Source organism: Temnothorax americanus, unplaced genomic scaffold, assembly GCF_048541705.1.
Source record: "Temnothorax americanus isolate GAGA-0224 unplaced genomic scaffold, ASM4854170v1 Scaffold9, whole genome shotgun sequence".
Classification (NCBI taxonomy): Eukaryota; Metazoa; Arthropoda; class Insecta; order Hymenoptera; family Formicidae; genus Temnothorax; species Temnothorax americanus.
The window spans coordinates 5,063,692-5,089,985 of record NW_027509812.1 but is presented as its reverse complement, the minus strand read 5'-3'; the positions used below and the strand labels follow the sequence as shown (position 1 = coordinate 5,089,985).

Sequence of the window (26,294 nt, the reverse complement as noted above, 5' to 3'; positions counted from 1 at the left end):
GGGAAGACGAGAGCGAGACGGAGGTCTAGGAGGGTATTAGCCGGTCTGAAGGGTGGATGCGAAGAAAGAGAGTTCCTTCTTTCTTATATATTTTTTCTTGTATTCTCCAACGTTCCTTGGGAAAAGTTTGTTGTTTGAAGCAGCGCTCTGCCTCTCACCGATCATTAATCATGCCGAGTTTTGGTTTGACTAGCAGCAGCGTCGGCATGGCTCTCTTTCTCCCTCTCCCTCTCCTCTCTTTCCCTCTCCCCCTCTCCCCTTTTCTCCCTCTTACTTCTCTTGTATTCTCTCTCCCTGTTCCTCCTTCGTCTCTGTGCACTCTGCTTCCCTTCCCCCTTTCACTCCCGGTTCGTTCCTGTTACGTCGCGTTCCTTGAGCCAACCTCGAAGCTTTCTGGGGGAAAGAAAGAGGGTTGCTGGCTAAGCGGCGGTGGGGTTGGCTCGCTTCTACCCCTCATCCCAGTCCCCTAATCTGCTTTCATCTTGCTCGATCCCACTGTACACCCCTTCGCAGAAGAAGAGGGGTCGCTATACGGAAATATCATAGAAGGGTGCCACCATAGAAAAGGAAAACCCTCGTATTTCGTACTTTTCTTAGCCCCTTAAAAGCACTGTACGCCAACTGGGGCCATTTCTTTCTGCGCTTTCTACGAAGGCTTTCTTCGTAATAATAGATTGTAAATCCTTTAATCCTGCGCGGCATTTCACGTACTCCACGTTTATCGTGACTGCCATCGAAATGTCTGTTACATTGCTATCATCACATATCTGCACATCAAGCAACAACGAAAGTTGTTTTATAATGCGCGGCGGTAGAGTTTATTCTCATTCAGTGAAGAATTAAATACGGTTTGCAGGAATAATTTGATCGATTGTCATCGCGAACAAGTAAAGTTTAATTAGAAATAAAACGCGCTTTAATCCTGAATCATATTTAGCTATTTAACACCGCGTTTGAGTGGAGATATCGAGATCGGAGGAAGAACGAGGTGAAGCTCCATACCTGTGGATCGGTACCTCGAAAGTTACGGGGTCCCGCTGCAGTTGATTAACGATGTGAGCGTCCAGGTCGAGGTGGGTGGCGCATGCCTTTGTGACAGCACAGCCGCTCCTCCGCTCCTCGACATCGCCACCGTTGCTATCACGGATTATTATAACTCGTACGTTTCATCTGCCTTCTTCATCGGCTGTTCGGTAGACATCGAAATGGTCACCGGTTATCGTCACGTATACATTTATCTACGTGGTGGTTCGAAACTTAACTTTGTACTCTCTGAGAGTGAATCAGTGAATAATAAATATACATACCAAATAACTTTCGTAATTTTTTAAAGAACAATATTATTTTTAAGCTATACGTATTTTTAAATGCAAGAATTTAGTAAGTTTATTATTAAGAGTTTTAAGAGCAATCAGCTTTCAAGCGTTTAAACTTAAGTATTTTAGAATTTTGTATCATTGCGATAGCATAGCGATAATTTTAGGTATATTGTTATGTATGTATTATGTATGTATTAATGTTAGGCGAATAGCTCGAATTATTTTAGTTTTCGAATATCCCGATATGCAAAAGAAAAAAATAAAGGAATAATCCAAATATTCGAAATTATCCGAATAATTCGTCCGCGAATATTGAATGAAACAGAAATCAGTCTAACTTATGCAGTAATTATTGTTAATAAGACGAAAAGTAAACGTTTTGATGATTTTTCATAAATTTCTTATTCTTACGATTAAAACGATTTTACAGAGTTTTCTCGAATAAATGGATTTTATAGAATTTTATTCGAATATTCGAATAACGGATTACGAATATTGTATGACGTCTCATTATTCGGATATCCAGACAGTCCTAGCAGTATAATATATATGTGTATCAATTATCACAATCAAACTTTCATATATATTTGATATAAATCGTATGGTATATATCTTGTATAAAATTACATCCAATAACTACATCGGTGGCATTAGCTTCCCATGTTATCATTGCATTGCAAATGCATAACAATGAGGAATAGAGTTAATTAATTTACATGAAACGTATAAAAAAATTGTGTTGTATAAATTAATAGTGCATTTTCTATAAATAATTAAATGCATTTAGTGGAAAAAAGCGTAATAAGCGTGCATAGCTACGCGTTACTTTATATATAATAAAAACTTTCATTTGCATGTATGTTTTATACTAGTGCAAAGATATTTATTAATAAAAATTAAAGCGATTACTACATAAATTACTTTAAATCAATAACTGATTTTATATTATATAAAACAAACATTCTAATTATTATAAATAACATAATTTAATTCAAATAATAAAAGTAAATAATATAAAACTTATATATAATTATTGCATTACAAATCTCATTTTATATAATATTACGTTACAAACATGGTGGTCTATCACTGGAAACAACCAGGCGGAATCCATTTTGCGAAATGAGTTAGGTCCAGCAAGAAAAAAGAAAAGAAGGAAGGCGGGTAAAAAGGATAAGGGTCGATCTGACGAGGGTACCTACCCTATATTGGCAGGCGTGGCTGCGGGCTGCAGGGTGCAAGAGGGTTTTGAGGGATCGCTGATTGGTTCTCTCCAGCGGGTTCGACTGAGAGAGAGAACGCGAAACCTCGTGAACATGGGATCTATGGGGCTAAAATGTCGAAGGAGACGAGAGCATATGACCCCTTCTTTCTTTTATCCATTTAAAAAAGGGGTACAATTCCCTTATTTTCACGTAGTATAGTCCTTTAATAGAATGCACATATATGCGCGAATGCTTTTGAGCGAATGCTTTTGATATTGTCCGGAATACGATTTTCTCTGATCCAAATGTAAATTAAATAATGTTTATGTACATAAAACTTGATTTAATTCTTTTTATTATATATTTTAGTTTTTTTAAAAGCTATATATATAATATCAATATTACTTATGCAATTTTGGACATTTTTATGACTCATTCTGTTGTACTTTTGAGATTCTTTTTTAACAAGAATCAAAATAATTTTTTGTAACAAAAAAATCAAGCAAGATATAAATGTCTAATGTTCTATGATTTTGGTATAAAGTGCAAGTAACAAATTTAAAGATTAATTGGGTTAGTTTAAATGTAAATTATATCGTCAAATATGAATGATTTTAAGCAAGGACCGAAATTTTTGCTTTGGTAAAGAAAAATGTTACATTCTATTATAAGTTGCGAATAATGAAAAAAATATTTTTCTATATATTTTTATATCCCATACTTTTCTTTTTTATCATTATAGCCTGAAGGATGAAGAAAAGAAAAAAAGGAGCGAAGGAAAATGTTCGCTTTTGATAACGTCATTTGGTGTCGGGTCTGCGAGTGAACTTGGGTATGAGGGACACCAAAGTTTTCTGGGTGACGGCGGCTGGAGAGTGACTGGCGCGATTGCAAGCCTCTAGATAGGTGATTGATTCACTTTGAATGATTAAAGAACGCCGAAAAAGGGCAGAAAAGTGGGAACGAGCATACATTCGATAGACTCATCAAACTTTCAGGGAAAATATTAAAGTTTTCTCTGAATATAAAGCAAAGTGAATGGAACATCGTAATTATTCATTTCAAGAAATTGAACTTTTGAATTAAACAGTTTTGTGTGCTTTCTGCTTGCATCACATATCCATCTCTCATACCTTTTAGAAAATAATTGTATATTTTCCAAACACCATTTTTGTTACATTGTAAAGTAAATTTGTTATATTATATAGTAAAAAAAACTGAGATAAAATATCTTATAACAAACCCATTATTCTAACAACACAATTTTTTAATATTTTAAAGATTGTTTTTTCTTTCTTTAAAATAGGAGAAATTTCACGCGCGTGTGAAAAATATACGTTTCCTATAAATTTGTATTTTTAATATATCTAAATGTGTTTTTCTTCTAATTGGTATATTTGACTACATGTTTCCAAAAAAATCAAATTATCCATAGAATATCTATACAATCCATTCCGGGCATAAAATAGACATAAATAGGTATCGTGCTGTCTGAGTAAAGAAGAAATTTGAGACTAATGTACAATTGAATATAGACCACACCTTGCTTTTAACATGACTTTGACATTCTACTAATTTTTCTTCAGAAAAGAAAACTAAGCTCATAAGAAAGTAAAATTTCCAATACTTATTGTGAGATAATATTATATTGTAGGAAACTATAATGAAATAGAACGAGTCAGTTATTATTGTGCATTAGTCGCTAGTCAACATACTGCGAATAAAGGGTTCGGCATTTTTTGTTGTCAAAGTTAAAATGATTGATTGTTGTCAAAAGCATTGATTAATGTCCGAAATGCTTTCTTCCTTTCTTCTTATGAAGAATGCCTTTTTAGAAATGCAAAAATTTTAGAGGCGGGTCGATTTTGCAGGCAAAAACGGCAAAGCATTGAGTAAATTTTAGAAAAATATCTCAAAACAAGGTAAAAGCATGAATATTTGCTTTTACTCTTTAGCGCAGCATGGTATTCTAAACCGAATATCTCTTCCTAAACAGATTATAAAATATATAAATAATATGTAAAGCGATCAAGTTTGCTTTAATAAGCAGATGTTTATTAGAATTCAAATTTTAATATCAAATGTTTTGACATTACGTTTTAATGTAATTTTTTATTAAAAACAATTAAATTAAAACAAAATTTGCCAGACAAAATGCTATCTCTTTACCGTTATTCAAGCCATATCTACCATACAAATTAAATTTTTTTAAATTTTCAATATTGAATAATTTCATGCCTTATTAAAATAATAGTTATTTTGCGAATTATTTTCTGAGATCGCGGATTCGACAGTCTTTGGACGCACTGTATAACAATAATAAGTATAAGATGCAGTGCGATAGTATCAATCAATACGGTAAAGAACTTCATCACAAAAATAATGCGCATCGTAACAAACTCGCTGAATCTCAAGGTTCATTGATCGAATATATATAAGAATGTTATAGGTCCGGTACGTCGATTGACACATTGCATCAAGAATGGTAAGATTGCAAGACGCACAATCGGGTTGTTAAAAATTTTCTTATGCAGTTGGGAAGCGAAGTTGAGGTAAGATAAAGGTCGATAGGAGTATCAAAAGGGGAATGAAAGATAGCGGTACTGCTTGCGGAGGGTTATTGTGCGTCCATCGGTTACGGCTCATCAGCTGCTGTAACTCCTATCTTCGCCTCTCGTAAGAAGGATCGAAGGTCCCAAGGCGCCAACTTCATCCTATTTCGCCTTTGTCACGTTTCTTGCCACTTTTCACGCTGACCGCGGCTATTCTATTCCATCCTGTCTAGATTTCGTGATTTGTCATAAATCTTTAAATTACTGCTAAATAGCACAAATCGTTCGTCTCGTGAGCTTTTTTGATACGTATAGCTGAGAGAGACGGTCCCTTGTGACTTGTTTGAAAGGATAATCCCTGATGACTTCTAAACTATACGTAAGCTTCTTTCCGTGGCGGACACGAAGTGCAAGAAATCTATAAGCTAATTTTGCTTCGTACAATGCAAAATATCTAACGAAGGTCGAACATTACTATCGCGAATTACGTAAGTCCGCAAACATTGTGCGTTGCCTGTATGCAGGAAATTGACGTCACGATTATCAATACCTATTTTTAAACGATCTAACGCACGACTATGTACAAATTACGTATGTGACTTATACCTGAGGATCACGGTTTAATTCGAAACCATTAGCGTGAGGCGAATCGATTGCAATTCTCTCAGGCCCATACGCGCGCCGGAATTTTGAAAAATGAGACGCTCTCCTCGTCTCAAAAGTGTTTCTAAAACGCTTGAAAAAATGCCGACAATACAAATCCATTAATCTCAGCCTCGCGCTGCCGTGTGCTCTTTCTTCGTCTGCCGTTCTCCGAACCTTCGTGCCTTCGGGACATCCCTTTGCACTTACCTTTTGCAACAACACTTTTCTAGAGTGCTGTTTCTTGGTTTTTAGAAAAACGAGACCCACAAACTAACTTTAAAAGGAGTTCGCAATGAATATTATCTATAAATAAAATTGAATTTACTAAAAAAAATAAATAAAGAGACTGCATCGTATTTCGTACAAATACTTATTGACCTTTCCTTATTAGAAAGAAAAATCGAAGTTATGATTACATCGCCAAATATAATTTTTTTAATTTTGCTCCTTTTAACATCCAAATGAAATAATTCTAACTAATGTAAATGCTCTTAATTTTTATACTTACAGGTATCTTTAAATACACTATTATAAATAATTATTTTTGTTTGTGTTATTTTGTTTGATTATAACATTATAATGATTCGGTTGAGAAATTCCAATAATTTTATAATATAAAAGAAAGAGAACGTTTTAAGTGCCGGCTATATAAAAAAAAAACTAAAAGTCGCTACGATTAATTGTTCTCGAGTTCTCGACCATTAATAAAAATAGAGCAATATATAGTGAGAAACAAATAATAAAATAAAAAATCAAGCTCAATTTAATATTATCGCTTATTCAACATTTATATATATATATATATATATATATATATATATATATTATGTAGTTAATATTTAATATATAGTTAAAAAATTATTTAATATTTACAAAATTCACATATGTAAACTAAATTTATTCTCACTCTGGTACTGCTTGCATCAATGTCTTTGATGATATTGTCTTTGTAAGTATTGCTGAGAATAAAAACATTGTCTTACATAATATTTGTGGTCTCATGTTTTCGTTCTCAATATTCACTATTTATGTACAATGGCATCTGTTATGACTGCTCGTTTGCAATACGATAAAATAATAAAACTGATTGTAAAGAAAATGTGGAGAAAATACGTTAACAAATTATACACCATTTTGCGTAAACTTTATTAATCTTTTATCATTTATTATTTTTAGATATGTATAACAGAATTGTTTATTTAGTCAGACAATTATTTAATAACGCTTGTTATATGCAATGCATAAATTATGTGTTTAAATAGCTTTGTTGTAATTATATTAAAATTTATCTAAAGTTTTAAAAATGCTTAAATAGTTTAATTTTTTATATTATACAATTTAGTTTCAAAATTTAACTATTTCTATTATTATTAAACTAATAATTTCTATTATTATTGAAATAATAGAAATGTTTTTATGCACACAAAAATTTCTTATAATTTAAAAATATATAATGTTCTAGGACTCTTCGCATTCCTCTTTTTTTTACTATAAGAAGAATAGTTAAGAATTTTCTTTATATTTCAAGGTTATTGTAATCAATAATATAAAATGTCCTTTATTCAAAACATCAGTCAAAGCAGGCTACTCAATGTCTCGCAAAAAGCCAATGTTCGGAGACAATTAGCGGTGAGACAGATTTTGGGTCATCATCTGTCGATCAGACCCGACCTATCCTTTTCGAACAATGCCGAAACATTCTTGTGTATGCAAACTGCTTTTGAAACGGAAGACGGAGGGTGTCGAATAGTAATTGCCGAGGTCATGGGTGGTAAACGACCTTAACCTCCTTACCTCCTTCTTTCCTTCTGCTTCAGGCAGTAACCAACAGCATCCCGTAGAACGCGTAAATGTTCCCGTAAATGCTGCCTCTTCAGCAAGCCATGCTGCTGCAAATAAAAACAGCTGGCAATGCTAACGTATAATAAGATATGCACCCGTCACCGTTTGTAATATCGTATGACACATTTATAAGAATACATTTACTTTGGATTTTTAAGTCAGCGTAAAATTTAAAAATAGCTAGAATAGATAATTATACATATTATATAATTATATATGTATATTATACATATATACGTATATACACATACAATATACCTATATGTGAAAGAAAGTCATGGTAAAGGAAGCTACATTGTAGCATTAATTATTGCTATAAGCATAATGATGACGGATTTGCATGTTATTTCTCAGTAAGTTATTTTCAATAAAGTTAGCAAATACTTATTCAACAAATTTGCTATTGCAAGTATTATATGTATATGCATTGTTTTTAAAAACATACTGAAGCTTAGTTTTAATACTTTTATTTTTTGGCACTTTTATCTACGTCTGTACGAACCACGCGCATGTCCTCGCGTTAGCTGACCCCGGATTTGTTTGAGGAAGAGTGTCAAGATTGTCAAGAGGGATTGGCGCTAACGACGCTTCGAATTGCAAAGGTATAACGAGCCACTTTTGCGCCTCTTCACGCGTCGACGGCTACACAGACACTTTTTTATTTTCCGCTATCTTTTCAAGGAAGTTGGAAAAGTGCGTTGTATATGCAAATTGCTTTCAAACGGCGATGTCAGATGATAATTGTCCGAGGTTACGGATCGAAGGTCGCGTTAACATCTTTACTGAAATGCCCAGCCGATAATTATTGCGCTTCTAGTGACTCTTCATCTTCTCCCATCCTGTAAGTGGGGCTACTGTTGGCCAAGAAATGACTTACAGCTGACACTTTCACTCACACGCTGCTTCAAACATCGAGCTTGGGGTATTCGTCCAGTTGCCTGATGAAAGATGTCATGTTCATTGCCATCAACGTGACTTTGCGTCAATGCCGCTCGTCAAGTTATTGTCGCTTCGCGCGGTACTTTTTATATTTTTATATTTTTAAAAGCAACATTTTTTCTTTCAACAAATTACCTTTTCGATACGGCTTGTAAATAAATAATCATCCAAAAATTTCATCATTGTATTTTCAAAGATAATAAGATTATAACGTTCATAGTTCAACTACAAAAATATGTTGTGACTATTTCTCACAATTTTCTCTTATAATAATAAACTTTTTGCTTATAATTTATCTCTTCGTATATTAAAGAAAATTGTGCATATTTTTATGCTGTCTAATCGAGCGTACATGTAAAAAGAAGCGGTCTTGAAGAACGTTATTCGGAAGGCATCTAAGGCATCAGATGTATACTGGATGTCCCCAAGGGGACATGGACCCCTTTTCATGTCGGCAAGCTCGAGATCGTGACTCAGCAGCGAAATCGAATCTCTGGGGACTCATGTTTCTCACCTCGGACAGATCCGCTGCCAACACCTTGAGCTTGAACGAATGCGAAAAACATTCACATTTTCTAAATTTTAAAATTTGAAATGCTGTGCGTAAGATGTATCGCACACGATTTTTCCCAAAAGATCTATCGATCATGATTCTATTGTAAAAAATTACATTGCTTCGCAAATATTTTGAATGTAGTTTGAATTTGAAACGAATCGTCGATCGATAACTCCCTGAAGAGTATAATAGATTAGATATTGTGATTACTTTAAAAGCTGACTTATGAAACAACTTTGTGAAATAAAGCAACACCTATTCAATAATGCATATTATGTACCCTATTTTCCACAAACTATTTGTTATAACTATGGAGATAAAACTTCAACATCAAACTTTCATAAATTTTTTTTAATTATATCAATTTCTTTCAAAATATCCCATCTGCAGTTTTCTGACTTTGGTCGAGACGATTAATCAATTGGGACCTCACTAAAAATAATCCCGGAAACGCAAATTCGCGCAGCTTCAATATCAGAGACGATGCTCCTCTTTCATAAGCGATCAACAAGTTGAATATAACTGAAACGCCGTTAATAAAGCGATGAAAATGATAAATCGCAACGGTTCCACCCCCGTCCGAGCACCGTATTGCGTTATTAAAACTTTACTAATGGGCAATAATAAGCACCAGCCTTGGCCAAGATTGATATTAAATCGTAAACTGTTTCGTCCTCATTTATCATTATCACGATGCAAGTCCGTTGAACTCTTTAAATCTTGAATCCACGAAGAATTCTTGCCAAAGCGGGTTTTTATAGAGAACTAGCACACGTTATAGTTTATGATCAATTACTTTAAAAGCGCATTTTGTCATTTTAACATTTATTTTGACTCTTCAAAATATTTAAATCTATTAAATAAACTTCAACAAACAAATATTTTATTCAATTACCAATTTATCAATTTACTGTTTAAAAATTCATTAATATATCAACAATATTCGACACACGCTGATATGTCAATACAGAAACCTCTCGCCTCTCAGAAACATAACTCGCTTTGGATGTCGAGACATCGACAATCCTCTGTGAGACAACAAAATTCATGAAGCGATATGACAGACCCACGTGTGTGATCTCACGATAATCGTCACTTGGATGATCACACATTCGTCCGGTAGCCGAAAGGACTCGTCGTTGACGAAGCAGGCCCTCTTCGAGGATAGCCGTGGGTGTAAAGAGGGTGTCATGCCGGCGGACTGGGAAAGGTGATTGATCGTGTTTCGCCGGAAGACAAGAGCAGAAGACTCGGGGTAGAACCGGAGAAAAGGAGCGAGACGACGAAAGTAGAGATGGCGTAAGATGGCGGTGGATGAGGAAAGAGAGAAGGACAGCAGTTCCCGAGCGTCGTCGGTGATAAAGACGAGGAGGTTGTGTCGCAAAACGAGGAGACAACCCCCTCTAGCCTCCTCCACGTCATTCAGCGGCCCCTTCAACCCCTCTGGACTCTTCCAGATTCCACTCAAAGCTGCGCTCTCCTGCTTGGAGCGACATGAAGTGGCTATAAGAAAAATAGAAATAAGCCGCGGCGTATTCGAGTAAACGAAAAACTAAGTCAAGAGAGAAAGGGAGATCTCGTAAAAACGGACGATGCATTTTCAGCCTTCCTCAAATGTTCAACCCTAAATCGTATCCATTTTCTCTACATTTCGCGCGTATCTGACATTAATTAAAGAACTTTCAACAACGAAACGCTTTTCCAAGAAAATTAAATTTTGAAATAAAATTTATTTAACTCTCATATTACGAGACGAATACTGGACTCACACCGTTCTATAATACCTTTGTTCTATAATACCGTTCTGCAATATACTGTTATTTCCTGGATAGTTTATACGGCACAGTCAATGTAGCTTAAATTTACCGTGCTGTATTGTCGTACCAAGGCAAAACACAGTGAGTATGCTCTTTGTGTAATGACTCGGCGTTTTATATTCTCTATGCCACGCAGCTGATCGCGAGTAGACGTACTTGACCGAGTACGCCGAGACACCAGTGCATTAATATAAACAGAGTGTAATCGAACGGCAGATCTATTACTATTAATTTAGCCAATTCGAACTCGCTTTACGTAACATCTTCAGACTGGAATGCCAATTAATTATAAAATTAAAGATAGCTGATTTAACAATAGCATAAAACACATCATTCACTTTCATTCGAACTTTACTCATTATCCCTGTTTCGTAATAATAATTAACATAAAATTAATAAACGTATCTATTTTTTACTTGACATGGATATAGAAAGTATACCTTAATTTATTTCTACGGATATCAATTAATGACAAGTATTTTATTAATAGCAACTTTAGATATAAAATTATATCCACCTAATAGAAAAAAGACTTAATAAGGATCAATTAACTCTCAGGTTTCAATAATATTGGTAAATGGAGGTGTAATGGGCGGTTATGGTAACACCTGCTGATCACAAGTAATTCTGAATTAGTAGCACGATTGCCCTCGCAATAGTATTCGATATCAACAGCATTAACGTTCATTGCCACCGTTTCTCTCAACATTGACTCCGGTACAAAATGAATTTCAGAAGCATGGAGGCGGGTTAAAGGGATATGTAGGAGTGACTCCACGGTTATAGGTACCCTCGAGTATGCTCCATAAGGGCACACAAGATCCACTGTTTCCGCGGCGGGGGTTGGTCTCATGCCGCCGCGGAGTGGGGGGGGTGACTCTAGAGAAGACGCATGACGAGAAAGAGGGGACTCCGCTCTCTGCATCGGCTCAAAACCAGCCGGCGCGAACGGAGCTGGAGGGAGTTGGAGGTTGGAGGCAAACCAGAGTTGCCAGACGAGTTTCTGCCGACGAGGGACGAGCTCACTTTCAGAGCTTTCCGACGAAACTTCTCGTCTGACTCGATCTCTATATTTATTGTACAAATCACTTACAGTTTGAAACGGAGCAGTGACAGAAGTGCAGTGCAAAGATAACATATTCATTTATTTAAAAAAAAAATTGTTCGTACAAAAATGCTTGACTTATCAGAATTGTTTGCAGGAAAGTCAGTTTGATACTCGCGTCAAACTGACGATGTGAACGAAGAAGTGAAAGTTTATGAAAAAGACAAATGCGTGGTGTATTAGGGAGTCAGACTTGGGAACGTGCGTAGAAATTAATGAGCTACGGAGTGTCTACGGAATTCCCGATGACAATCGTGAAATAGAGAAGCAAAGCAAGAAGTTGCTGCACCTGCCGCAGTGGTTCTCGCGGCGCCACTCACGTGTTGCATGCGTGCCGTGGTTATCCATCATGGTCGCGGACTAGGAGCAGCTCCGATTGGTCGGTTTTGTGGTCACGTGGTATGGTAATTGGGCTCCGGTGGGCGGGAAGGAGCGAACGAGGTCGTGGAGGATCGCGAAAGTGGCGGAAGGAGAGGAGAGAATAAGCAGCTGTCCACCGGGAGTCCTGTGCTCCGTTGTGGCCCCGCTCTTTCCATTTATTTTCTCTTTTTCTCCCTCTCCTTCTTTCTCTCTTTTCCTCCTTTCGAGAAAACGTCACCCCTTTTCGCAAGAGGCGGTGAGGTGTGGACGATGGACCAAAGCGCAGTGCCGTGCAGTGGGAGCTTGTGAGAATGAATATTAACTCGAAATGGTGTGCCGGATCGAAGAATTGATCCAAAAAGCGAGATAAGAGAGAAAAATCGAGGAGTGCGGTCGTTTAAAATTCGTTTGGACTATCGCGTGCGCGTGTGTTTTTCCCAAGAAAGTATTCAAAAACATGAATTCCTTCCTTCCATCCGCCGCCGGTGGATACCATCACCATCAGCATCAACAGCAAGCTGGAAATCATCATCTAGCCGCTTCCTCGTTGGTCGATCCTAAGTTTCCTCCCAACGAGGAATACAGTCAAAATAATTATATACCCTCGACCGGAGCAGACTTTTTCACGAGCGGCAGCGGCGGTCATCATTTAAGCCATCCACAATCTCAGCTGCAGTACGGCTATCACCAGCATCATCATCAGGCGGCGTCGACTCCTTACGGGACTTCCTCCGCGGTACAATTAAACGGAGGATACACAGGATATACAGGATATTACGGGCCTCACCATCACCAAGTGCACGCGGTTCACGCCAGTTTACATTCTCATCATCACGCGGTGGGTGCTTTAGCGATGCCGCCGGAAGCTCAACCGCCACCGCTCACGTGTCCGTCGTCGATACAGAGTCAACAGCAACAACAACAGCAACAACAACCATCCGTACCGACGTCAACTATCCTCGGCTCCACGCCCCTGTCACCATCTATAATGCAAAATCATGTGCAGCAGCCGGATGCCCTTCAACATCACCAGCACGAGAACAATGCCTGCAGTCCAACCGGTTCGGGTCCGTTGCACCGAGACAATTCACCTGATCTTCAGACGCAACAGTCGTTGTCTCAGCAATCTCAACATATACAGAGCGGTCAACAACAGACGCCGCCGCAGCAGCAACAACACCATGTGGAAGACAGCTCGGATGCGGATGATATAGAAGATAGTCAAATGGATGGTTCACCGGGAATGATGGAGGAAGAAGAAGATGATGATGAAAACAGAGATCGTACGATTTATCCGTGGATGAAAAAAATCCATGTTGCAGGCGTCGGTGAGTTTATGCATATAAATCTGCAGTTATTTCTGTTATTCCCTCCCGATAGCGAAATACTATTACTTTAAATTGTTACAGTAATATTGAAATTTACTTTATTCTATTTCCATTACTTATATATCGGAATATCACATTTTTCATCTTTATCCCTGCATCATCTTACTTTTAAAAAAAGATTTTTATATCCATTTTCAAAACTACCATTTGTTTTATAAATATATATAAACGTATGTACACATAATTCAATTAACAAGACATTGATCTCAATCTTGCTCCACAATTAATAAACGTTATCGATATTTCGATTTATATCGTGAAGAGTGCAATTAATCGCTACAGAAATATATCCGACGGCTCTTGGCGACACTGCTATATCTTATATGAGACGCAGTATGAGACACTCAATAATCTCAAACATAAAATCCATTATATATATTATTTATAATATTACGATAAATTAATGTTTTTATTTGTTTTAATTCTCTCTCAAGAATTATTATTCCTCCTACGATAAACAAAAATGTAAACAAAACCAGTTAACGCATTTATTAGTTCTTTTACTTTATTATATACTCATTTATCAATACTGTTAGAAACAGTGGAATAATAAGCGAAAATAAAACAGCGGAAATATTCACAGATTTAAAGGTATACTGATACGCGAAAGCGTCGCCTATGAAAACTTTTTTTCTGAATGCGAGAGACCTGCCGAAAGTATCTGTTTGTATTTCCTGGGTATACATATTACATTATGTGTTTACAAGGTGACGAGCTTTAGAACGGTTTCCGAAGAATTATGGGCTGAAATTTATCCTAACACCTTGCGATCACCTGCGAGGTGTAGCGGCACCTCGTTTTATAGGTGAATTTGGTTACGCCTAATATATCTTCATCTTTCGTACAGTAGCGAACGTATACTACAATAATGGGACGTCTACAGCACACAATTCAGTGTGGCAGGCAAAAATAAGTTTCGAAATTCGACACAGAGATTCTAGCGCGTTTTAAATAGACGTTCATCATTGTGCAAGGTTGCGTAGCGCTCGAGACTTGAAACAGATGCCGGTGATGGTATAACGCTCCTGGTTGTTGTAATTAAGGCAATTAGCGCGAATGTAATTCTTCTTTCATAATTAATCAGACAACTACTTCCAGAACTAATATACGCGTGCTTCCTATCTTCATAAAGATAGAAAGACGTTTTGAGCATAACCACAACACACAGGTGTATATTAATTAATGTCTCGCAAATTACAGAGCAATGCCTCTATAAGCAGTGTATCTGTAACGCGTTCGTTTCTCCAGAATTTGTAGTATTTTATGTCGCTAAGCTAGAAACTACTTTGCGGATATATGTATAAAGAATTCTCAAAGGTATAGTTTTTGCAATGTAATATCCTTTCAGAATTAGGCTGGCTTTGTTGCCACAAAAATGTCTACTTCATTTGACGTCGGTAAACGTCATGGTCATTACAGCTTGCAAATATTTCTATTGAGCCCGTTGCACATGATATAATAGAAAAGAAAATCCCATACCATATATACTGCAAAACTAAACTATAATAATTTATGCTTCCAAATAAAATGGTCTGCAACGAAAACTTGTTATTTCTTTTATTAACGTTATGTACAAATCCATATAATAAAACAAACAAAAATACGTTTTTACAGCAAATTAATTTCATTAAGGAAACAAGCATTGTTTAGATGCTGTTTTACCTATATTATTCTTTAAACATTTATATTGTGTATTTTAAGAAGATTTAATATTATATTAATAAATTTATGATACTTTATATACATATACATAATGTATGATAAAAACAAATACCTTTTATAAAACTTTTATTTCGATAAGAAAAATGTCGTAAATAATATTTTGAAAATAATTTGCTAATGATATGGATCTGTATATAAAATTACAAGTATTTATTAACAGAGGAGAGAGAAAGAGAGATACATATAGAATGTATATAATCAAATTTTTTTGATAATATTGAAGACTACTTTTTCAATCTTGCTAAACTGATATATATGTCTTCTCTAATTCATATAAGAATACATACAAACATAGAACATATTTCAATTATTGCATAAAGAATAGATGAGAGAGGACATGTCAGTCTAGCGAAACTAAAAAATACAATCTTCAATATTATCGAAAAAGTATGACTCGCACAGAGATGATGAAATCGTTTATAACTGTTATGAACTGTTATCAAAATATTCCGTCAAACGTACGATGTTGTAAGTTACACTTTCCGTTATGCTAGGAATCGCGCGATTTAATATTTGAAATCTCTGAACTTTGGTATGCTCGTCCGTCGGGCTGTCAGAGACTGCAATCTCTCCCCTTTGGTTGTCGAAGTACGGTCGCCGGACGTCGGAGTTAAAAGGGACCTCTGCGAGACCGAAGGTCAGCTCGGAATGGAATGTCTGCACGGATTCTAAACTGAACTCGTTCCCATGTTTCCTCTATCGGACTGAACAGACCACCACGGATTGCTACTAGCGTGACTTACAAATATTAACATCAACGTGCCACAGCAGGATATTTTTTTTCCAATCTACTTGTTCAGTCGTTCGTTGCGTTTCAATCGTATCTGATTATTTTATAAAGTACTTTGGACACATTTCGCGGTTATTAATATATATTCACCTTTGCGCGTTCTTAAATATTTCTTAGACATTTCTGCCGAGCATTAATCAATGGCGCATGACGAATTTCATATTTCAAATAGATCCTGAAAAACTAAACAGACTTAATGGACGAGGTAATTATCAAATTATTTAACCATGAGTTTCTCAAATAAGGATAATCTATATAGCGTTTCTGTATTTCTTTAGAGGATGCTCAGCGGGACCAAATGCGCGTGTACGCTTAGCACACTTTTTATCCTCGTAAATTTGCATACGCGTATTCTACCTTCACAACTCAACTGGCGTATCTCATGGATTGATCAGATTACAAAAGTCACTTCAGCCGACTTTGATGCTATTCAAAACGGCCATGACGTGACGAATGGTCATATGCTTTAAAAATATTATTTGTATAATATCTCTCTAAATATCTCAACGTAAAAAATATTTTATAATTATGGTAATAATCATACAATGAATTCTTCTTCTTTTGTTGTTGAAATAGCATGGTATGTTTCAGGCGCCACTTAAGCGAATCGTTCTTTATGCTTCTTTGCACTTTGCACTACATTTTAGTGACCTAAGAAAATAGATTTTTGTTGAGCAAGAATTCTATATTAATCCTTTCTTTCCAAAACTTGTCGCTATGATTTTGTAAATAATATATGTAAAACGTCTATTGAAAAAGTCATGAAAGAACTAACAATGTGCGTAACAATGATGGAATAAATAGCTTAGCAAGATTGTTCAAAGATTTATATGTAATACTTTGTTAAGTTAATAGTAAATAAGAACGTTAGAGATGAGAATATTAAGAAAAATAAGAATAGTTAATTTCGGGTAAAAACAATGAGTTCTGTACAGAAATTAAGCAGCGAAATTTCTCATGCCATATGCAGGATACTATTTTACAAAGCATATCATATAAACGCTATTAATATATAATAGGTATTATAAGAATATTTTTGTTTCTCGATGTGCATATATATTTCCGGTAATAAATATAATTATTTAAATATAAATAATATTAAATATAATTTTCTAAAATGTTTTAATAAAACTGATATTTTAAATAAATGTTTTGTTAGTTATTTGTATTTTCGGAGTTTTATTCATAGAAAGCTATTCGTTACTAATCGCTTGTAATGCAAAGATTCAGAATTATTGGAATTATTCAGAAATATTGATATCTTTTTTTAATGGCTTAATTAATTAACGAGTAAAGGAGGGTAGATCCGCGGAACATTTTATACAATATAAATATAAAAGATCCAAAGAACATCCAAATATACATAAATTTCATTTCAATTTTAAGAATACATTTTTTGGTAAATTAAATGTCAATTTGTCTTTAGCAAAAATATTAAGATACCAATAGTTTTGTATCCTAAACAATTAAACATAATTTAGAAGAGCTTTTAACAAAGTTTTAAATTAAAAAAAGCTTTAAGCATATATAAGCAATTTTATACGTTTATTTCAGAACAGTTTTAATATAAGACTTCACTGCTAAGATATTTAACCCTCTTGCCGTCGTTTAACAAACGAACGTCAATGCTCTCGTGTTAGCACCTGTATATGACTGTATTAATGCGACATTATTACATAGTTTTCTCAAATCAAGGGCTACTATTTCCAACGTCTGTTAAACTCTAACCGACCGCTAACTTTTCAGAATAGTCAATAGAAGTTGGTTAATAGACGTTGGAAATAGTGGCCTTAACACAGTCTTGTAAGAACAAGAGGAAGAGATATCGACCAGTATACATCGATTTATCTATCACAGTAAAGCTTAGGTTTGGCAACAGCGCGAGTCGCAAGTGTCGACTGTATACGTATTTGCTCTTTCCATGAGCGCTGCGCTCGCAATCATGTATATTACACGTTAACACTTTTAAGGTCTAAAAATTATATTAACAAAATTTTGAAAAACAACCATACAAATATAATTTGAAAAATTGTAAATAAAAAAAAACAAAAAATTTTATAGTGTCAGCTTTTATGCCATATCTATGCAATCAAAGAAATAATATTATTAGCGTTTGTCCAAGTTTTTGAAAGAGAACGTCTAATCCAATTTTTGATAGAAAAGAATTAACTTGAAATTATAAAAAAATCTATTATTAAAGTGAAATTCATGTGTTAGAATACAATTTGTACAGACACATATTTCTCAGGTAAAAAAGAAAGTATTATCTCCGGAACTGATAATTTATTATTATATATTTATAGTTTCACAATACTAACATATTTGAATTTCTATTTCCTTCTTTCAGCGAACGGCTCGTATCAACCTGGAATGGAGCCAAAGCGGCAAAGAACTGCGTACACGAGGCATCAGATACTCGAGCTAGAAAAGGAATTTCACTACAATAGGTACCTGACGAGACGACGGCGGATCGAGATCGCTCATACCCTGGTCTTGTCGGAGCGACAGATCAAAATCTGGTTTCAGAATCGCCGTATGAAATGGAAGAAGGACCATAAGCTACCGAACACGAAGAACGTACGTAGAAAGAATGCGAACGGCCAAGCGCCGCCAACGGCAGCTAAACCGGCGAAGACTTCAGCGACACGGACAAAGTCCGGCACCGGTAATAACAATAGCCAAAGAAAAAACAACAACTCGCCCTCCAGCGGTATGGAAAACAGTCTGGACTCAAATATTGGTCATGATATGAACGAAGTTCATGGAGTCAGCTCTGGTATTCCTCATCCCGTTGGCGTGGTTCATCCGAGCTTTCAAGGTCATCCTCATTCTCTGGCTCATCTCCAAGCACAGCTGAGTCATCATCACGTGGGTGGAATGATGGACGGTCCGACGGGAGGACCGTTGGGACACATAAGTTCCGGAAGTATCAGTCCTCTCGCCCCGGCTACCAGTCCTCCCGGATTGTCGCAAGTATCAGCTCCTGTGCCGCCATCAGCGATAAAATCCGACTATGGACTCACGGCGCTGTAACATCCATTCCGTGAGGTATATTCAGCGATATAACTTTTTCAACACCATTTAACGGCCGCTCTCCGTGGATAATTCCATCGTTTAACAGGATATTTATTGCAAATTAGATAAACGTAATTTGAGTTTTTCTCATTGCAGCGTGGACAAGAAGAATAGTCTCAAAACTGTGAGTTAAAATATCACAATTTTCAAAAGGCAGTATTATTTTTCTTTTACGTACATATATTATAAATATGACAAATGTCTATAATTGCAATCCATTAACTAAGACGTAAACGGCTAAATCCAAAATTATTTAGCTATTTCTTAAATATTATTATATGTAATGTTCCTTGATTTGTAAAGTCCTAAAATCCAAGTCTGAAAAATTTGTCATAGATAAACATAAAAGATAGAGAGGAACATAATTCTGTAGTAAACTAAAATAATGTCTGGATGAAAAATAAAGTATTGTCAGATTATCAGGTCATTAATAATAAATGAATAATAAATTTATTATTAATAATTCATAATTAATAATAAATCTGCTAATACCAAAATAACCAGAAATTTTATTTTTGCTATAATTTTCTGTTATATACATGACTGAATTTGTATATTTTTTTATTTTACAAGCTTTAGTTTTTGAGAATTGAATAAATTGAATTCAATAATTATTTCAATAATAATGCTATGACAAATCTTGTAATTATTACTAGCATTTGTTAAATTATAGTTGTCATCAAATTTTTCATATTGTTGTGAATTCCAATCAATGATGAAATTTGAACAAAAATTCCTGATACTAACAATAAGCGTTTTAATGTATGCAAATTGAACAATAACATATCTACAGTAGATGATATATATTCTTATCGCATAAAATTTAACGTGTTTACATATTTTGAATATATGCATCTAGATATTCATGTATTATAATTATAAGAAATTCTAAAACTATCGTTTTATTGTTTAATTTAATATTATATAATCTGTTATTATACTTATTTCTTGAATTTATAATTTTTACGCACGTCAAACACTTAGGCATGGCCCAAACTCTTAACGCATGAATATCTATATTATATCCAAACATGTCTACTAACTTCATGTGATAACACATATATTTCTACTGTATAATATGATATAAAAATTGTGCATGTACGCATAATGTATATGATATAAAAATATCTGACAAATTAGAATTCTACATCTGGCAACTAAAACTGTAAAATCAAATGTAAGCAGACTCCCTTAAATTATAATGTAGTTCTTCATTGCAATTAAAAAATTATACTAGTAAAAGAAGTTGTAAATGCCATTCTAATACTTTCTTTATGTCTTTCCAAGCACACAACTGGATATCCCTTATCAAAACTTATAATTTGAGATATTAGTCATCTCTCTATTATATTCATATAAATATCAATATCCAAAAGGACATTGATGAAATGTGAATTGTATATACCTAATTTTATGTATGTATATATTAGTGTAAAGAGAGTTTTATTACAACATGATCGAAGTAATGTTCATATTTCATATATTATTGCATTATATGTTGGTATTAACGTTTTATATAATGTACATTGTAGATAAAAATTGAATTTTCAAGTGAAAATTTTAATCATTATGATATGACTTCAGAGTGTTTATTATTAACATTAGAATGCAGCATATATTTTCAGTAATACCAAAAATACACATAATTTTCATTATCTCATACTCATTCTGAAAAACTATTATCCATCCGGAGTAGTTTAATTACCGGAAACGAAATATTTCAAAAAAGATCTCTTTAAACACCTAAAAAAAATAACTACATGTTAATTAAAACTACCCTATACTTGAACACATCCTTCCGTAACGGGACATTGTAAATAATTCGAAATGAATAGTATATATTTTTACCGAAAGCGAACGAGGAATGACCAATAATAATTAGGACGCAATTGCACCGTGAATAAATCGGAAGTTGTACTATTAAGCGAGTAGTAATCAAACAATTAATGCACAGAACCGCTGTGACGATATACCAAAACAATATTATTAGATATAAGAAACAGAGTTATAAACGTTAAGGTACATTAATTCTAAAGAATCGAATTAGTGTAACTAGTGAAAGAACATAAAAAATAAGTGTATGAGTTTCGAGATTGTTCTATAAGTGTGACATTATACCCTCTTTGCTATAACTATTAATTGTATATAGCATGTACTATAAGGACATCATTGGGCACACTTCGTCAATGCTTATATTTATATTGATCATAAGAATCGATGAACTATACAACTGTCAAGTAAATAAATGAATAAATAAATGTTTCGTAATTTACAATAACGTTATGTTTCCAAATCGTATTCCCACGTATACATTATTTAACCTTGTCCATCAACTCTTTTCGTTCAATAGTTTTCTTTTTACGTATTCGTATACGCGACAGTTTCCTGCTTTAATATTTTTCATAATCTTTCAGCACTATTTATTATTCTGTCAGAAAACACCGTTAATCAGTTAAAGCTAGCACCACTCGTTATCTTAAGTTTTGACGTTATCTCTTTCTCAGGTGCATTCGCATTGAATTGTATGTGTATAATATATCGTTTCCCCATTCTAACTTCGATAAGAACTAAACTAAAACTGAGAGCAATATTGTGCATGAAACAGGTTAACAACTAATAAAAAAATTTGACAACATTATAACACAGATATTTTTGTCATAAGTGTGATAGTAGCTGTGCAAAACTACATGTATTCAATATTAAAAAATAATCCAGAAATATTAATAATTATTTATACTGGATAATTCAGAATAATCATGTGAATAGATACACAAAAGATTTATTTCAAATTAATAATCCAATCAATATAAAACACAAATACCTTTTAATTTTGCAAAATTAATTTCTATATTATAAAATTGTGTTGTGTGAATAATTTAAATATCAATTAATTTATATTATTATGCATACATATAATTTATTATACCTTCACACTTTGAAATTGCAATAGTGATGACTTAAGGAATATTGGCAACATAACTTGTGCCATGGGACAACAATTGAACGTATCACACTCAGATATACTTGAGTTAATAAAAAAATAAGCAATGTGTGCTAAATGGATACGCTATTGTAATTTACAGGTATCACAGGAGGCATTATGGTGTATATACTGTATATCATAAGTATATATTTACTGTTTTCTTGTATCCCCCCCTGTGTCCCCATACAATCGTGTGGGCGCCCATGCGTGCGACGTTGCCGTAGCAGCGCATGCGCGAGCATGTGCGTGATTGCCGCAGCCCGGGGCAAGGAATACCTCGCAGCAGCTCGAAAAGAAGGGTGGCACCCGGAAAGCGAATGGGGGGCCGCCTGTGCAGTTCTGCCTCCGCCCATGCCGCGAACATCCCGGCCAACTGCCTAGATATGTTGCTACCAACCGGGTTCCAAAGTCAGACATATTATGGCGTGAACCAAGGTCGCTACTCATATACAACACACACCGCGGAGTCATGGGATTTTGAAAGAATGCTGATAATACTTAGATAGTATCTCTATACACAAAATCGCTTCTTACATTTAACTCCATTTATGTAATGATATCGGCTCCGATTTTCACAAAATTCTAACGGGAAACATGCACAATTTTGCTGATTGGTCATAATTAGACAGTTTTATTGTTCCTTGTTTCTGTGGGAATAATCTTTTATCAATTTTTTTAGATTGTTATAACAGGTTAAAAAAATGATGATAAAGCGTATTAAATTTAATTATAATTTCATTAAATTTTACTTTATAAATATTATATACATAGCACTTTTATATTTGTAATTTTACAAAATTATATTTTAAAAAATTTTTTATTTTTATTTTTATTAATGTCTGTGTTTAATATATGTTTTTGGTCAATCGATAAAATTGCAACGTTTGTTATAATGTTTATAATAATTGTTGACAGCTTTTGAATTTATAACACCTCCAATTAGCAGACTACTGACTTTTATAAGTAAGTACGACTTTACATGTGTACGCATACAATATGCAGAAAATTATATTAGTAAAATATATATTCTATTTTTTATAATTTTTTAATAATTTTAAATTAATTAATTTATAGGCGACTGTTAATTTATGTAAGTCTATTAAAATCAATGGATATACTTGTATAGTTTTCTTATAAAAGATCTGAAATTAAAAATTTTGTAAAGTTGTTTTGAATATTACAATTTGTATATTTTGTTATATTTTGTTATATATTCTTTTCTTCTGCAAATTAATGTAAAAAGTCTGATCTAAAAATTTTAATTACAAGGTAATATAGTTAATGTGTGACACCAGCTTATAATTAGATGACATTTAACTGCTGCATATGGCATGTACGCAATATTTCATTTTTGTAAAAAAAAAAAAACATTTTTAATATATGGATGCGAAAACATATATGATCTGAAACACGATGTGGTTTAATTCTAAAATATATGTATTCTATCCAACGCAAGACGATACGATTATAATAGCAAGCTTCCAAGCGAGTAGAAGGAAGGAAGTACACAATAAGAGCCGCTAATTGCAAGATGTATGTACTGTTGTCTGCTTGCTATCCGTGGGTAGATAAACTATATAGGTATCGATGTTAAACACCTTCGCTAACTTCTCTAGGATGTGGATTAGTTGGAAATTATTGTATTATAGACATTTTGGTCAGTCTATTGTTTCAAAGTGGAGCAAGATATAATGCAAAATTAATTGCAGTTATGTTTGTATATATTAAAATAATAACAGTGAATTTCCACTTGAGAAAGAAAAGCAGAGACAGAGAAAAAAAGAGAAAGAAGAAAATATCTTTAAAATAGAAGAATCTTTTTAAACATTGGTTATCTCGATTACTTAAAGTATTTAAATAGTTCAATAAAAAAAGAACCAATAAGGGCCAAGACATACAGCTGCTAATAGTTAAATATTTAAGTTACAAATGATGGTTTTAATAACAATCATAGATAAAATGATTGGTATCAAAACGGTCATTTACAATATAAATATTTACAATAGATTTATTAATAATTACGTTTCGCTTGTTACTGATTTTGTTCCTTTTCTCGAGATTATATATCAAAGAATCATTTCCTTTATTTACAGATTGCCATTTTTCTGTACATAAATACTTAACCGATGCATTTCTGAACCTTCTCTTCGCTGCCTGTCGTTACACCTACGCGTCGCGTTCCATATCCGTGCTCTTAAGACAAATGATGCATACACGCTGGTCATTTCGTCTATATCCGCATCACAATCGCTCCGATCTACAACCTGTACGGTGCTGAACGTGAACTGGGTGGTCGTTGAATTGCTCGTTTAGCGAATGCAGCGACAGACAACGAGAATTTCGCGCGCGAGCTCTGTGTCATATCTCTTATTATCGTCATTTAACTGTAGCGCGACCACACATTTTGCATTCAGCAATAGCAATGTGTTATTGTTAACGGCAGCGTTTTTATCACATATCGATTAAGCCCCTAATGTGACTGCAAAAATTATTTTCGTAGTTACTTTTAAAGTTTCTACTTAAAGCGTAACACAAAAATCAAGCGTTTAATTCGATAAAATTGTGTTTGCTATCGTTCGCATTTGGAAATTTCAAAACTGATGTAAGATAGATTTGGTGTGAACGGTCCCCATCAGATGTAATTGGAGGGGATTAACGAGTCACGACTCCATTTATCAGCCACCGTAATTACAAAGCATCTCTGCCTCCCACCTCCCTCAACAATCTACCCTTGCCCTTTCGCGCGCTCGCCGCATCGCTTTCCGCTCGGCGCTTACTCCGCTGACTGACTGACATCCCCCAAAGACAGTTTCGCATCTCAAATACACATTCGCCTGTAACTAAAGATAACAGGCACCACCGTGTCATCGAAGGGCGCACCGACACGAAATTGGATTTAAATCCACCGCACTGACGTAGCGCGGAAATATTTGATCTTCGCGCGCTATTAATTGTCGCTTCCGTTGAATGAAGATCGGAAACGAATAAAAAAATAAATTCGCAAAGGAGGACGGGCGGGGGAATTATTTCGAAAGATCAGATAATGAATCGACTGCCGTAACACGCAGCACAGTAGCAGTCTGACGACACGCGCCAGTGATCGAACGAAAGGCTCCAAAAGCTGACATGGGCGGCCACGTCCATCTCTAGAATTAATTAAAACCATCGGCCCGAAAGGGACATGTATTTTTATCTACGGCTAGCCTCGGTGACGTGATCTACCTCCGAGTAGCTGGATATAAAGGGAAAAAGTGTGCTGTTACTGTCATCACGTCCCACCGCAGATAATCTTGCCAGCCCCAGTTCAATGTTATTGTATATCTCATGCCTTTAAACTCGTTACACGACACCTCATGAATATTACTAAGATACTTAGTGATGTAAACAGTATTAACGTATAAACATAAATACGTGATCATTATCGGCACAATTTAAGATTTCATTAAACATTCTAAGGTACACATTTTTAATTCGAGCTATGTCCAAATATGAGATATATATGTCGATCGAGCCATTATATAATATATATCTATCTCAATGACTATTTTATTATCTTATAGAAGAAATGGCGTATTTTCCACCTCTCTCGTGATAACGCTACCTAAAATTTGCGCACCAACAACAAGCACCACGAAGTGCTACTATTACGAGAAGCCGTCGACGGTATACCTGTCGCTAGTCGCTGCCTCCTGTATAGAAAAAAAAGCGGAAAAGAGAGAAAGAGAGACGAAGAGAGGGGGAAGAGAAATAGAGAATGAGAACGACAGACTGGGCGGCGCAAAGGCTTCGACTCGCAAGCCGCACGTTCATTAATCTTGATCGGATCAGTCGAGATAGCGGCGAGCTGTTTCGGAAACCCTCTCCTACCACCCCTTCTCATCAAGTCCCCTAGTACCATCGCCTCCACCTTCTCCTTCACCTCTTCCCCCCCGTCCTTCGTATCCCTCAGCTCCTTTTTCTTCTGCTCCTCGAACTCTTTCCTGCAGGACCCTGCCT

General features: G+C 34.9%; 1 protein-coding gene across 2 annotated transcripts; it reads left to right on the top strand.

Moving 5' to 3' along the window:
• Nucleotides 1-11,821: 11,821 nt before the first annotated feature.
• Dfd (homeotic protein deformed) lies at nt 11,822-19,458 on the top strand. Of its 2 annotated transcripts, XM_077425040.1 has the most exons (3): nt 11,822-13,668; nt 18,588-19,288; nt 19,412-19,458. In XM_077425040.1, the coding sequence occupies exons 1-2, from the start codon at nt 12,798-12,800 to the stop codon at nt 19,271-19,273; spliced, it is 1,557 nt and encodes a 518-aa protein (XP_077281166.1). In that variant the 5' UTR covers nt 11,822-12,797; the 3' UTR covers nt 19,274-19,288; nt 19,412-19,458. The 2 variants fall into 2 exon arrangements, with proteins under 2 accessions (XP_077281166.1, XP_077281165.1); XM_077425039.1 differs by having other exon boundaries at nt 18,588-19,458.
• The last annotated feature ends 6,836 nt before the right edge of the window (nt 19,459-26,294 follow it).

Excerpts from the sequence above, each read along its gene's own strand:
- Dfd (XM_077425040.1), top strand. The coding sequence starts at position 12,798 with ATGAATTCCTTCCTTCCATCCGCCGCCGGTGGATACCATCACCATCAG. Across the intron at positions 13,669-18,587 it reads AATCCATGTTGCAGGCGTCG|CGAACGGCTCGTATCAACCT; the intron begins GTGAGTTTATGC and ends TCCTTCTTTCAG.